Source organism: Mus caroli, unplaced genomic scaffold, assembly GCF_978045245.1.
Source record: "Mus caroli unplaced genomic scaffold, Mus_caroli_1 scaffold_6, whole genome shotgun sequence".
Taxonomy (NCBI): Eukaryota; Metazoa; Chordata; class Mammalia; order Rodentia; family Muridae; genus Mus; species Mus caroli.
Window position 1 is genome coordinate 92,630,943 of NW_028227261.1, and position 15,366 is coordinate 92,646,308.

At 46.2% G+C, this 15,366-nt stretch overlaps 1 protein-coding gene across 7 annotated transcripts in view; it reads right to left on the reverse strand.

The window, feature by feature from the left end:
* Znf618 (zinc finger protein 618) overlaps positions 1-15,366 on the reverse strand; it is a 175,963-nt gene that overhangs the window by 16,869 nt on the left and 143,728 nt on the right. For 2 of the 7 annotated variants that reach the window (XM_029476688.2, XM_029476684.2), the window contains 3 exons: positions 5,372-5,611; positions 2,214-2,297; positions 554-598 (listed from right to left, as the gene is read on the reverse strand). In XM_029476688.2, coding sequence (XP_029332548.1) covers positions 554-598; positions 2,214-2,297; positions 5,372-5,611 — 369 coding nt within the window. The remainder of the gene's footprint in view (positions 1-553; positions 599-2,213; positions 2,298-5,371; positions 5,612-15,366) is intronic. The other 5 variants (XM_021160792.3, XM_029476687.2, XM_021160791.3 and 2 more) reach the window with 3 other exon arrangements.

Here is a 15,366-nt window from a genome sequence, read left to right on the forward strand (position 1 = left end):
AGCTTAACCCTCTGCCCGTGGGACCACACGAGCATCACTGCTCATGGAGGAAACAAGATGAACACATGCACAGATGAATAAGGAAACTCACAATGGGAGGGGGAAGCAATGAGAGAAAGAGAGGAGGAAGCGAGGCAGTGGGTACGACTGGAGGAGCTGGAGGATGGGCTGAGTGGAGCAGGCAGCAGGGACACCAAAATCTCAGAGTATTCAGGAAGCACACTAGTGCCTGGCAAAGAAGGGGACAGTGGGAGGAAAGAAAGGCCACACTGTTAGGTAGAAGGGGAGAGAAAGAGAGGGAAGAAGGCGGCTTGGAAGAGAAGTCCTGAGGCTGTCTGGATAACCAGAAGTGGGTAACCTGTCCCCCTCCTGTGTGCTCAGGGTTCTACCTACCTACCTCTCCACCCTCCGGGGCCCTTAGCAGCCTCCCAAGGCTATTACTGGGAGTAACCCTAAGGGTGGTCCAAGGCCTGTCTATCCCTCAGGGAGGCCAGAGAGTCACTCTCTGCCCTGCCTTGCCCTCTTCAACCCCCACATCAGGACCATCACTTACTCTGCAGGAGAGGGAAAGGGTTGGAAATCAGGGGACTTGCAGTTTCTGCAAAAGAGAAACAGTTTAGCTAAATGTTCCCCAGTCCCAGGGCTGTGAAGGCACCACAGCTGGTGAGCGAGCCAGGGGGCCCTCTCAGTGGAGAGAGCACCTCGGTGGACACACAGTCTGTGTGGGAAGGTAGGTGAGAGGTGCTGGTAGAGAGGCACACCATCAGAGAAGACAGTGTCACGTGAAATCGACCGAGCCTCAGGGTGCTCTGACAGTGAGGCTCTGTGACCCAGGTGATGCTCATATGGCCACGCACTTGGCCACTTGGTTGTCTTCTGGCAAGCCCTCCTACTGTCCAGCATTGCCAGAGAGTGGGGCTGGCAAACCTCCAATATAGCAGGCAGCAAAGTGGAGTGCAGGCAGAGTAGGAGGGTCCTGGCTCCACCTGTAGTCTGGGGGACCTGGGGCTACAGTGGACTTATCCTGAGCCTCAGTTTCCTCATCCAGAAAGTGGGAGTAACAGGAACACTATCCCCACAGGACTGTGGCAAGGGTGAAAACAGATGCAACACACAAAGCTCAGAACACATGCCAGCCACGTCGTAAGTGCTCAATGAATGGTGGCTGCCAGTGCCAGCAGCAGCCCATGACAGTGCTGTCCCTGCATATACGTTAGCCCTGGTGGCAGGAGAGCTGTAAGGGGTGCAGCATGGCTTGGGTAGAGAGCCCATGGTATGACAGGAGACACGTTCTAGCTCCAGGCTGCCACTTAATCCTCTGTGGCCCCGGGCAGGTTATGCTTTCCTCCTAGACTTACACTTACAGAAGCTCTGAGGGTCACAGTGATGACCCAAGTGGTACTTGCGCCAAGTGCTTGTTTTACACCAAGGTAAAAACAAGTCAAGCAACGCCCAAAGCAACACTCCCTCCCCCCTCCTGCCTGTGTTCTCTGGGGCTGTTCGTGCTCCTCAAGCTACTTGCAGCCGAGGAGGAGTTGGGACTCATCTAGGCCACTCACTGGAGCCAGAGGAGCAGGGGTCAAACCTGGGTTTGATGGAGCTTGGGTCTACTACTAGGCAGACCTGTCCCCTCCTGTCCTGGCCATCACTGTGCATACACTCTTCCTGTCCCTTTCTAAGATAGGGATTGCTGGTGACCATCCACATTCCTGCCAAGGCTTAATAAATCCTGGAGTCCCAAGCTGTGCCAGTACAAGGCAGCCACCAGGTGGCAGCAAACACCACCAGGAGCTCTCAGGCCAAGCCATAGCACTGCAGACTCTGTTCTGTGGTATTGGGTGCAGAACCTGGGACCTCTGGCTCCAGTATCACCCCGTTTGCCTCTCTGGAAAGAAGCCTGCTACATATAGCACTACTCAGTAAATGGCTCTCTTAGGGTTACCCATCTGGGCTGGCTAAGTTGATGCCTGAGTTTGGGATTAAGGAAGTTCCCCTGTCTGTGGGCAAGGCAGAAGGACAAAATGCAGCCACAGAAGGGCTCCTAGGTATAAAGGCCCCTTCTGCTTCTCATAAGCTCTGCTCTCTCTCTATTTCCCTACCCAGCCCCTCTCCCAACAAGCCCCACCATGCATCAGAAGACCCCAGTCATAGGTACCTGCTCTTCTGTGGGAGGTGACACGTGATGCCACATGTCACACCACAGACACACTCACCGCTGGAATTTTGCGAGCTGCTATTGGTCTCTTCAAAGTGGTTCTGTGCTTTGCTTTCTACTCGACGACTGAAGGTGTTTTCTGCTGGAAGGAGGCAGAGGAGGGGCGTGATATGGCACGGGGAATGGTTAGCTTATCTGTCAGGGCTGAGTGGGCAGGAGGCCCTTGGAGCTCAGAGAATGTGTGTCTGGGAGGTAGAGGAATGGAGAGGGAAGGGGTGACCTGCCCAAGGACACACTGGTGAAATGCAGACGGCAGACAGGTCAGGGCCCCATTTTCTACTCCAGGATTGAGTCACTAGGATAAACTTTCCTGTTTTCTCTGGAAGATTCTGCTGCGGCAGCTCCCAAATGAGGATTGAGGATGTCAGTCCATTTCCTGGAGGCAACTTTGACCCAACAAGAATCTCAAGGCATAAAGGATGTTCTGGGACAGAACATGTGACAAGTAGGAAGGGGTAGTTTTATACTTGCTCTGGGAAGGCCAAAGACTGTGTGAGGAAGGTCAGAACTTACATAGGGAAGTAGGAACTCCTTGTCAGCCGTGTCTAGTACCTTCCCCAAAGCTTACATCTGCAGGATCTCTCTGGAAATCCCACAATGCAGGGATGGAATCGACCAAGCAAAACTCTATACTTATATCCCCACCCACACGAGCAGACAATAACCCAGCTCTTCTTTCTATGATGCTCTGGGTACTACAGAACACAGCTGATCCAGTAGATGAAGGTCTCAGGAAAGTCAATTTGAGATACTCAGCCATCCCTGCCCCTTATACAGTTTGGATGAGGCTACCAATGGCTCCGAGACACTGAGCAGAAGGAGAGTCGCTGGGCTTTAACTTAACCTGCACCCAAAATATAGGGATTTTAAAAGATTAGATAGCTTTCCAAGTGGTGCTATTTGAAAATCAGCTGGAGAAACACGACTCAGTAGGTCTGTCCTACCCAACAAAGTGCTGGTATGACATGGATGACGGATGAGGCAGCCAGCCCAGGCAGTTCCTGTAGGCCTGCTCAGGTCTTCCATTTGCCTCAAACTATCCCACAGCCTGTAGAGGCTTTTTGGCACTGTAAGGACCATGCTTCCTCTGTGTCCCTTACAGCTTGGCTGAGTACCTCCAGACAGCATGTAAACTGGCAGAGGCCCATTCATTCTCTACCTACAGAGGGTGAGGGGCTCTCATTCTTGAGCACCTACTGTATACCTGATACTCCTCCCAACACCACGAATGCAGTACCACCCATTTAATAGGCAGAGAGACAAACTGAAGTTGCCAGGCTCCTGGACCCACTAGGATAGTGTGTGAGGCTTTATCTGGGGCAGGTGCCTCCCCTGTAAGAAGGCTTAATCTGTATTCACAGGGGAACAGGCAGGTAGGTGAAATATAAATCCACATGTGTATGTCCACCTGCACACAAACAGCCATATTCTCCAGGATAATGACAGTGACAGTCTCGACCTCTCACATGCACCATTTCACAGCCCCTAACCTGGTGCCCTTGGATTTGACCATACAGTTTGCCCAGGTAAGATGCACCACAGGGATTCCAAGTCTCACAGAGGCAGCCACTGATGTGCCCATGGTTTGCTTGACACTTGCCTGAAGACAGTGACATTCAATGACTGACAGTCCCCACAGACAATTCTCTGCAGATGCTATGGACCTTCAAAGGCTCAGCCACAAAGCTCAAGAAAAAGAGTAAAGTCAAGAAAGCCCTGACCCTACAATCCGGTGAGCCAATGTCTACCACCAAGGAGACCATGGTGGACAATCTAATTCTTTTAAGGTGCTGAGGACGGAACGCCAAGCAAGGCCTCCATAATTACTCTTATCACTGAGCTACCCCCCAACTCTCTTTTCTTACTTTAAGACAGGGTCTAACTAAGTTGATTAATCTGGCCTTGAACCCACTCTATAGCCCAAGCAAGGCTTGAACTTTTGATCCCCCTGACTTAGCCTCCCACCTGCAGGCAAAAACACAACTGTCACAACACAGTATTTGAAAAATCCACACTTCAAGTTTGGTCAACTCCCCTCCTTTTGGGAAACATAAGTACGGTAAACACAAAACCACAGCCTGGCCCAAATTAGCTTCTTAAACCAGAGGAGAGGCAAGCACAGGCTACCAATGAATGACCTCAGTGGCTCATTCATCTGACCTCGCAATGCAAACATTTTGTACATTTAGTGGGCAGCTCTGGCCTCCTGAAAGCAACTGAAAGACCCAGCGCCTCAGACATCTGGGTAGGTGGACCAAGGCTTTTCTCATACAAGTCTGAGTCCCAGGACTCCTGGAAGCTGGTACCTAGCACATAGTATGTCTTCTGTTTTGGAAGAAACGACTACTGGGGACCTTGCTACCTTCTGGAGCCATAGCCCCCTTTTGCATAGGCCTGGAACTGACATCCTCTGATTTCCTGCTGAGTCTCTACCTCCTTGAGGGTTTCATGGGTAAACTCTAGGGAGTGGGAGCCCACAGAGACAGAGCTGCAGTCTGCCGCCCCATTTGATGGAGGCCATTTCTATGCTGAAACAGCTTGAGACAGTTTTCTGAAAGGTGACAATGAAAGCTCATGCCATGAGGTCCAAACAGGGCTGGATGGTCACAGACAACAGTGTGGTCACAATCAGAAATGATACTTGCCATCCTGCCATGGGACCACTGTGGCAGGGATGCAGCAGGGTGTAGTGGGGATTGTGGAACAGGGGAAGTGTACAGACACCTAGTATGAAGGAGGCACGAACCATTACCCTGCAGGAACATGACCCAGGAGCCAGATTGATGTCTTAACACAGCCAGAAACCCAAACTTCTTTTTATACAGACTCTCCTCATGTTCAAATACTTCCTATTAATCTTTAATAAAAAGGCTTTTAAACTTCACAAAGGCCAAATAAAACAGAACCCATTAGGCCGTGATTTGGGAAAAAAAAAACATCAAATTACTTTGAAAAATGTTTGCAAATTTTGTTGTATAAACCTCCAGCTGAGATTTATAACTTGGTCTGCCAGGGTTACAGAGGTGGCCAGAGGCCATGGGTCCCAGTCTGCACCAAAGCATGATGGGAACTCCAGTCTTGTTCTTGCAGGGGAACAGCTACGGCACATGGTGGGTGGGAATCCAGGGAGGCACGGGTGATAAAGGCCGTCAGTACCTGCAGCTGCCTTGCTCGCCGGAGATGCCGAGTTTGGAGTTCGGAACGTCTGAGTTTGGGTGGCTGGAGGGGTGCGGTGTAAGAGGGTGGTGCATCGGACCACGGAGGCTGGAGCTTTTTTCCCCGACTGGTTCGACTGGGTCTTCGCTGCCACGAAGCGTGGAGATGGGGTGACCTCTGGATGGGAACACTCAGAACCCGTGTCTGGATCTTCCGGTGGCTCCCACCCGGGGGCGGTACCTGAGAGGGTCATGCTCTCAGTCCTTGAGGGCCCTTGGAGCCTGCCGAGGAGGTGGCCTCTCAGCCACGGGTCCCCGAAGTCCCACTCTGATGCCTCTCTGCCCAACCTGCCCTCCTTGAATAGAAAGCAAGGGCTCAAGCACCCATGAGGAGCCCGAGAACCTTTGAAAGTCGGGAATCTTCCCTAGTTTTCCTTTTACCTTCTCAGGAAGCCTGACCTCTGGATCATGCTCGGGCTTCCTGTTTGCCCCGCCCCCCCCACCTCTGTGCAGTCTCTGCGGGTCTGTGTCTTTAGCCTTGGAGAATCTGGATTAGTTACCCCAGCCCGGAGAACATTTTCTAGCATATCTGATTCTCAGCCCTTTTCCTTCAAAGGGAATCTGGCTCGTAAGTGATGGTGAGCAGAAGGTTCTTTGGAGCTGGATAGTGGAGCAGAGTAGGGAGAGGGGAGAGGGAAAGGAGAGGGGCCCTACAGAACCCTATGGGCAGGGGCTGGGAACTGCTCTCTTTAGGACACTCTGCCTTTGTCACAGAGGTATGCCTGTTCCCTGTAAGGTTTGGGAAGCCTTCCTTATTCATATCCTCTAGGGAGCTAGGTCGTGAGAATGGTGGTCTTGGGTGGGCAGAGTGCCTTGAGCCTGGGCCTAAACTGACTCACTCAGAAGAGAAGCACACAAGACCTGCTTCATGAAACCATGGAAGGTCTACAGTTATGTCTCTCCATGGAAAGAACGGAACCAGGCAGAGAGGGGGTCCCAGAAACCCCAGGACTGAGCACCATCCTGAGAGCCCCACCTGTACACAGGGCCTGGGTCACTGCTCTGAGCCAATCTGGCTTTCTGGCTCCACGAGGCAGGTCCTTGTTACAATTCTGCTCTCAGAGATGCTTGTCTTTATAAGGCCAGCTGTGCCACAGGGAGGGGAGTCACTCAGTCACAGCTCTAGCGTGACCCAGCATGGCTGAGGAGATGCCCAGGGCCTCGCTGTGAGGGAAGCTGAGGGAGCTCCCTGCTGGCTAAGGATACCTTGTATGCTTTCCCTTTCTTTCTGACTTGAGTCAAACAGGAAGGATGGCTTATCTGATGGCTTCTCCCAACACATCCAACACTGATGCTGTCCTGGAACACCTCTGACTGTTGACTGTCTCCCGGTGGGAGGAACAGTTTAGGGCTAGAGGCTCACTCTCAGGCCTGTAATGAGGCTGGAGAGGCCAGCCCATCGTGGAAGCCTAGCTCCAGGTCTTCTGGCCTCAACAGTCCTGGGCTCCGAACTCTACAGGGCACAGAGTTTCCCCTGCCTAGCCCCACTGATGAGACAGGATGGCCCTCTCTGAGTGGGTAGCCTCACAGTGATTCAGTGAGACATCTAGAAAGCCCAGAGACATCCCCTTAAAGTAACTGCTCCACACAAGGAAATCACTACTAATGTTCCTGCTTAGATACAGGAAAACAAAGGCCCAGGAACTCTAACACGGTCCTTAAGGACACCCAGGAAAAAGGTGCCAGATGACATGGGATCTCAGGCAGCCAGAAGCTCAAGGAGGCCTAGGAATATCCTAGATCCCCTCCAAGAATCATGAGACACCATGGATCCACACATCCAGAGCCCTGGGAACAAGGACAGAGGCCATGAGCAGCAGCCTGGCCAGCCGCTTTCCTCAGAGACCCATTTCTGTGGCTGCAGAACCATGTTTGGGGATAGTTTCATATTTGATGTCTGCTGGCATTCCTTAGAACAGGGACCTCAGGGCACCTGTGAGACACCTGATCCAGTAAACCGAGGCAATCATCTGTTTCCAGCTGCCCTGCCTGGGCCTTCTCACCTCACCAGACTCAGCTCAGGCCCCTCACTCTCTCAACTCCTCTAACACCGGTTGTCCTTAGAGCTCAAGGCCTTCTCCCAGGCTGTTTCCTTTGATCGCGTAACTTAACAGTTAAGGCCTACATGCTACAGTTCCTCAGGAAGCCCTCCTTGAAAATGCCTTTCTTGACCATCATCACCTCTTCCTTTCCAGGAACTGACTGCCATCAATGACGAGTGCTGTGACCATGGATGACCCGGCTCTCTATAGGCCCAAGTGTTCCAGTTCATCCCCCTATCTTCATGCATTGAGTGTAGGAGCTCATTGCCTGAGAGAATCACAGGGAGTGATGGAGACGACTCATGCTATCCATGAGGGGATGTACTGAAGAGTCAGAACGGGGAGACTTGGAATACCGAGGTCGAATGCAGAGTTAGGAAGCTCAACAAGAGGCTGTAACAGGGCCACCAGGCTCTCCTCCTCCTCCCATTGCCCCAAAGGACAAAGCAGATGGGGTCATAGAGGTCTGGTCACTACTTCAGGATCACTTAGTGGATTAACCGTGAGCATGGATGGGTCCCAGCAGGTTCCCAACTGACATTACCTACCAGTCTGCTCCAGATGTTGACCTCATATGAGCACCATCAGGCTGGAGCTGATACCTGGACCTGCACTAGGAATGAGCATCTCTGAAAGATTGGCTACTTCCCATTGAAAGAAATACCCGTGAGATTTTTTTATTCATAACACGCCTAAACAATGACAGGGTGCAAAGTCTCTCCTATAGGAAGTTGAAAAATTAATCTAGGTAGAAAAAATACAGATAAAAGTTAAGAGAGTGGAGAGGCATGGGTTGTCTCTATACTCTAAAGAACAGGGGTGAAGACAAGGAATTCTGCACACTAAAGGCAGAAGGTAGGAACGGGTGAAACGTCATGGCCTGGAAAGAAGACTTCTGGCCACGATGGAGTGGTTGGGACAGGACTGGGGTTCCTGATGAAGCTAAGACAGTTAAATCAAAGCTTACAGCCCTCATCAATTGGTGATGTGATCCACAGAGCAGACCTGGGGTGTCTCAGCTCATTCCCCAAACTCTATTAGAGATAATCAGCTCATAGGACAGAGTAGGGCCCAGTGGGCATACCCACTCACTGAACCTAAACCGAAAGGACAGTGATCCAGGGCAGGATTTGTGATGAGGCTGGACAGGGCAGGACAGAATGACAAAGAAGAGATAACTGAGCCAAGAAGGAATTCCAGAAATGTCCAGTGAGGCTTCCTTAAAGGCTTTAGCTAAAAAGTAAATAATTTGTGTAGAGCGAATCTCTGCAGAGAAAACGTGTGTGTGTGTGTGTGTGTGTCACACGCACACCTGTGTGCACACTCAGAGGTTTCAAAGAAGTTGCACAAGATTAGGAGAACTTTCTGGTCTCACCTGCCAGAAAGGAGGCCTGCTGTCTTAAGCAGAAGGGCTCTGCCTTGGAAGAGCTACTGTAACCCTGAAATAAGAATGACTCCTGACTTGCTCTCATAGTCTTTCTCAAAGCAAGACTATGAAGTATCAAGTTGCTCTGTAAGAAAATCTGCCAGAAAGAAGGTGACACTTTTCAGAGAAAGAAAACACAACCCAGTTAAGCCCACAACATACCATCTATAATGTGCAGCATAAAACAATTACTTTTGGGGAGAACCAGGAAAATGTAGTTCAAAATCAAAAGGAAGACCAACCAGAAGACACAGAAATAAAAATGATGATAAGATGATGAGTGATAAACCTTAAAGCAGCTATTAAACATACCCAGTACTCAAAGGTTTAAAGAAGACTATGAATGTAGCAGAGAACAAGGGGAGCTATTAAGAAGGAATTTGCAGAGATTAGATGCTGTAGAAGAAAAGATTAATGAATCTGAAAGCAGGGCAAACTGAATCACAGAGGAACAATACGGATGAAAAAGTAAACCCAGACTGAACTGACTGTAAGCACGTCCAGGCATCTAATAAACATGCAATTAAAGTCTTGGGAGAGGAAAAAGAAATTAGAGAAGAAAAATATAAATCTCTTGGCCAAAGCTGATGACTCTCAACAAAAATCAGGTTGGTAAGAACTAGTATTACTGGTTAGTACTTAAAAGGCTTCAGAGGTCTAGAAAGATGACTCGGTGGTTATGACCTAAATTCATGATAGACTATAATACATGGACGATGTATACTATAAACCACAAAGTAAAAAAGAGCTAATAGAAGAATATTAACAAAATAAATTGAAAATACTTTATTAGTACAGCAGTAGACAAGAAAACAAGAGTGAAAATTAGCAATATGAATGGAAAAATACATAGTATCAAATGAAATCCAACCATGCCAATAAGCTATATTAAATGTAAATGTATTAAAGTGTTCAATTAAAAGGAAATAGTTCTATTCTCTGTTTACTTTCACATGTACTGTACCATGACAGTTTCTTTTGTGTGTGTGTGACAGGGTTTCTCTGTGTAGCCCTCGCTGGCCTGGAACTCATTAAGTAGACCAGGTTGGCCTTGAACTCATAGAATCTTGTGCCTTTGTCTCCTAAAGGTTGGGATTAAAGACGTATACCATCATTCCTGGCTTATATGTTCCATTTTAATTTGAAGCTTAAAAATAAAAATTTAAAAGGGGAAAAGCACAGATTACCACAGCAGATAAAGAAGTTAGGACTGCCTATAGCTACTTAAAATGCCAGAAAATGACCAAACAAAAGCCTGGGGAAAGAAACACTGTATAAACACAATAGAAAAGCCCCTCTGTGTGATGGTCATAATATATTGTAGGGAAGATTACAGAAGAATTGATTTTAGAGATAAAGAACGTTGCATCATTTACAGTGATACTTCAGCTCTTCAAAGCACAGTGACACTGTGTGTGCATTTAACAGCAGACATCCAAACCAACTAGTCAAAAATGGATGCATCTTAAAGAGGAACTGGAAAAACCGGGTTGAGGCTCCTGAGATTTTTGGGTTAGTACCTGATAAGGCAAACCAATTTCTTTTTGAAGTCAAGAAAGGCCAGAGAGACTTGAACATTATCAATCAAATTCAACTAATTGATACTACAAAACAAATCACAAGCTTACTCATGATTAATTACTTTTGGTAAATGAACATGAAAAACGTAGCAAAGAGAGACCATATACATGGTTGACCATAAAACAAAACTCAATAAATTGCAAAGATCAGAAATAACAATACATATTTGATCACAACAGAAATAAATTAAAATCAATTGTAATTTTAAAATAATTACTTGTTTTTATATTTTAAATATGATGTATATAATAAATATATGATAAAATTATATTTTGGCATTATATTTTAATAAATTAATTTTTAATTTATTAAATTTATACTAAATTATTAATGTTATTGTTATATATTATAGATTTAATAAATATAAATATATAATAAAAATAAATATAGAAAATTTAAATAATTATATAGAGAAAGAATACATTTCCTAAATGATGTTTCCTATGAAGAAAATGCCAGATTTGAGAATATAAGTGTTGAATTTCTATCAAAATATTTATAGAAAGCAATTTCGACTCTATATAAATTCTTCAGAAAATGGAAGAGAAGGGAGTTTTCTGTGAAACTGCTTCTATGAAACAGAGTTGCTATGACACAGAATTAATTAATTAATTGATTAAGTTAATTAGTAAGGACATTATAGGAAGAACATGGCACTGGTTGGAGTTAAAATGGCTCACTTACCTTTGAAAACTGTAGCTAATCTATGGATATGTATGTGTTTGTGCACATGTGTGTTAGTGCACTCATCTGTGTGTGCACATATGCTGGCCAGAGGTCAACCTCAGATAGCTTTATTAGTTCTCTACATTATTGTTTTGCTGTTTCTGTTAATGTTGGATTGCATGTATTTTTGCTTTATGATATGGCTACAAGTCTGGGGCCAGGGAGTAGACTGTGGTGGTTTGAATAAGAATGCCCCCATAGATTTACATCTTTGAATGCTTGGTTATCAGGGAATAGCACTACTTGAGAAGGATCAGGGGTGTGCCTTGTTAACAGGGGTAGATGAGGCCAGACTTTAACCTCAGACCGCTTTCTTAGTTCTCCACAGTATTGCTGGTACTGTTGGTGGTGGAGTTAGCAGTAGCACTTTTGAGATAGGGTCTGTCACTGAATCCAGAACTCACTGTTTTGGCTGGATAACAAGCGCTTGGTACACACTTCTCTCCATTCCTAACCCAGTATTGGGATCACCAACTCAAGCTTCCACATTCAGTTTTTAAGTGGATGCTGGGGAACCAAATCGAGGTCCTCATGCTTGCACATCAGGTGTTTTACCCAATGACCTATCGGCCAGCCTCAACAACTAGCTGTTTTCAAACGAATATCTGCCGATCTAGCCATACCACTAAGACTCGTACATATAGTTATGGCAGCTCCATTTGCATGAGGTCCAAGGTGGAGACAATCCAAATATTTACCCAAGAGAAAGCAGATAAAGGCTGGATGATGTCTATCATATACTGCTTGCCATTCAGTGCCTGGTCAATGACAGACCACAGAGATGGTAGTGATTCCATAATGTCACACCACTTAAAGCAGTTGCAGTTGTCTTATTTTGTGTAAATTATACACTCTGATGCTTGCACAACAAAATGCCCTAGTGCATTTCCCAGACTGTGCTTGTTCTTAAGTAATGTGTATTCATTCACGGAAAGAAGTGAGCTACAGAAAGGCAGGCTAGCACTCAATGGTGAAGCACGTTCTGTCATGGTCCACATATGTTGGGAATGCAAATTCAAAAACAATAATATTGGCAGATTGGTGACTGTTGGGGGATGGGAATATGGTAAGTAAGGGATTACAAAAGGGCACAAGGTGACTGTGGATTTACATTCTGAATTTTGGTGCATCCATGAACTAAAGCTTACTGCTTTTACATTGTAAATGGTAGGAACTTTGTTATAGGATTAACCTATTTCACTGGTGGTGTTTTGTGTTTTAAAGACTTATTTCTTGATAAAGGACCCTTAGTAATACCCCAATGGTTGGTCACAGGGCATGTTCCTAATTTAAGATCATAGTTCCCTGCCCTTGGGAGAGTTTGGTTAAATGTCAGGAAAAATCCAGAGAAGTTTTTATCAGAGTAGGAAAGATGTTCTTAAAGAAAATAAGTGTTCAAGCTATGTTGACTATTCTATAATTCAAAGTTCCTCTGCAAATTTCACACTGTGATGGCATCTTTAGTGTGTGCTTCTGTATATGTATAGCTGTGTATATTTAAAGTTAGTTGTATACATCAAATATATTCTATTTTGAAACAGAAAATTTGACAGAGAAGAGACATCCCAATGTTGTAACTTTCTTCCACACTCTGATTTTCTGGTATGCTCAACTATTTTAATAAAACATAGGTACAATGACTCATTAAGAAAACATGCCACTTACTACTCTAGCAAAACAACAACAAAAGTTAAGAATCCACGCAATCATCTTAACAGAAGGAAAGAGCCACATAACCCTGATTTACAGGTCCGACTTCCAGCAGGCTCCATGTGAAGGGTGGCCTGAGCTGACGAGGGCCTTGAGAACCTGTTGCAACTGACACAACAGGAAAGGGCGACAAGATGGCACTGAGCCGTGAGACACTGAACCCTGTGATGGGAAGCAGGCGGGTGCACACGCTCACCTCTCCCATTCAACATTGTGCAGCACACCCTAAAACAAAGCTGTGAGGACCACAACACCCTCAGATATCAGAAAGAATGCAGGCCGGGGAGGAGAGAGTTTTTATTAGCAGATCACTTCATCATGATCAAGAGATCCACAGGAAAAGGAACCCACAAGAACCAACGAGCAAATCTGATAAACTTGCAGGATACAGATCCAGAACACAAAGTTCTACTGCCTCTGTGCAATGGCAGGAACAATCTGGAAATTCAAGTTTAAGAATTACAGTAGCATCCCAAGTCACACAATATATAATGAAACAGGTGTCAAGACTGAGGAGTACACAGGCTGAGAGAAACTAAAGAAGCCCCAGATCCCTGGAGAGCTACACTACAGCCAGGAATTGGCTGGGAGACCCAACACTATAGTCATGGATGGGCCAAAGACCCAATACTGCAGCCATGAATAGACCAAAGTCCTAACACCATAGCCATGGGCGGACCAAAGACCCAACACCATAGATTCAATGTAATCCCAAACAAAATTTCAACTGATTTTTTCTTTCTGCCCCAACTCCCTCTCCTCCCTTCTTTTCCTCTTCCTCCTCCCTTCTCTTCCTTGGCCCCTCTCTTCCTCTATCCTTCCTACCTTTCCTCATCATTGTTATTTTGATAGAAACTGGCGAGCCTCTAACATTTATGTGAAAAAATAAAGTTCCTAGATGAGCCATATAGTTTTTTAAATAGAAGAATAAAGTGAAAAAATCTAACAAGAGCTGTTTTAAGATTTCCTAAAGAGCAGTAATAAGTAAGACCTATGGTGTGTGTATAAAGATAGAAAAATGGATCAATCAAAAAGAAAGCCATTCACCCTTAGACATTCAACTAATCACAGCAAGAGCACAGCAGCCCTGAACATGGAAAGGTAACACCAACAAACAGTGTCAGGCGACCAGAGTCTGCACAGGACAAGCCTAACCTCATGCCTCACCTCAGTCACAGGTGAGTGCAACTCAACTGCAGACCTAAGTGTGGATGTTACAGAGGTCTGGGACACTTCTAACCAGTATGAGCAAGAGCCTCACCATTATGAGGCAGGCAAGGATAACCTCGGAAAGATCCAGAAAGCACCTACTGTAGCAAAGAATGATAAAGTACACTTCGTGAGAGACACTCATCAGTGCTGCATAGAACCTACCAGTTCTGCCAGAGAAAATACCCATGTGACGAGGGATGTGGACCAACCTGAATGGACAAGAATTTCAACAGCCAATGAAAGGACAAACAACCAAACTTTAAAAACAAACAACAACAACAAAACCCTGGGAAAATTATCTACACAAATATTTTCCAGACTAAAATAAGGAGACAAACATTAAGTTCATGCCGAGTATGAACATCACCAGCTACCATGAAGCAGAACTTAAATCCACTGCCCACACATTAAAGCAACAGGAAGCAGATTGCTGGATACACCTACCACCCCATAACAGGCAGTGGAGATCCTGGGGAGCCTATGGGCTATTTGGAAAATCGTTTGTCAGTTATAATTAAAAAAGAAACGAATCTATTCCCCAGTTGCTCCATCCCTTGGTATCTATCCTGGAGAAATGACCCACAAGCCCACAGACAGCATCACAAAAGCATTTCTCAGAAGCTCTATTCATGTCAGCCTAAAGCTGGAACTGACCCAAGCGAACAGGTAAGTGATCAAACAGACTCAGATTCTTCACAGTGGGGAACCCATCAGCAGTAACAAAGGAGCTGATATTATAACACCAGTGAGCCTTCCAAATGTTTTGTGAGTGAAATCAAAAGCAGACATAAGTTGCGTGCGCACACACACACACACACACACACACACACACACACGGGACTCAGGAGAACTTCCCCAGTCAGCCTTCTGGATCCTCGCCAGACACATGCCCAGCCATGGCCACCCACCCAATCACACCTTCACACTCAGCGCCTACCTTCCCCACACAGATCCAATCCCGAGGCCACTGTCTCCTGCCCAGCCTTGAAGAAGCCATTCTGCTGAAACTAGACTAAATCTTTTTTTTTTAAAGGTGCTTCTAAAATTCTCAGAAGACATCAGCAAATAAGTACCAAACACATTCAACAGATAGATACAGAAAAACAGAACCTACATCAGAGAGAGAGAGAGAGAGAGAGAGAGAGAGAGAGAGAGAGAGAGAGAGAGAGAGAGAGAGAGAGAGAAAGAAAGAGAGAGAAACGAAAATAAGAAAGATGTAGGGAGTCCATTGGGGGCGGG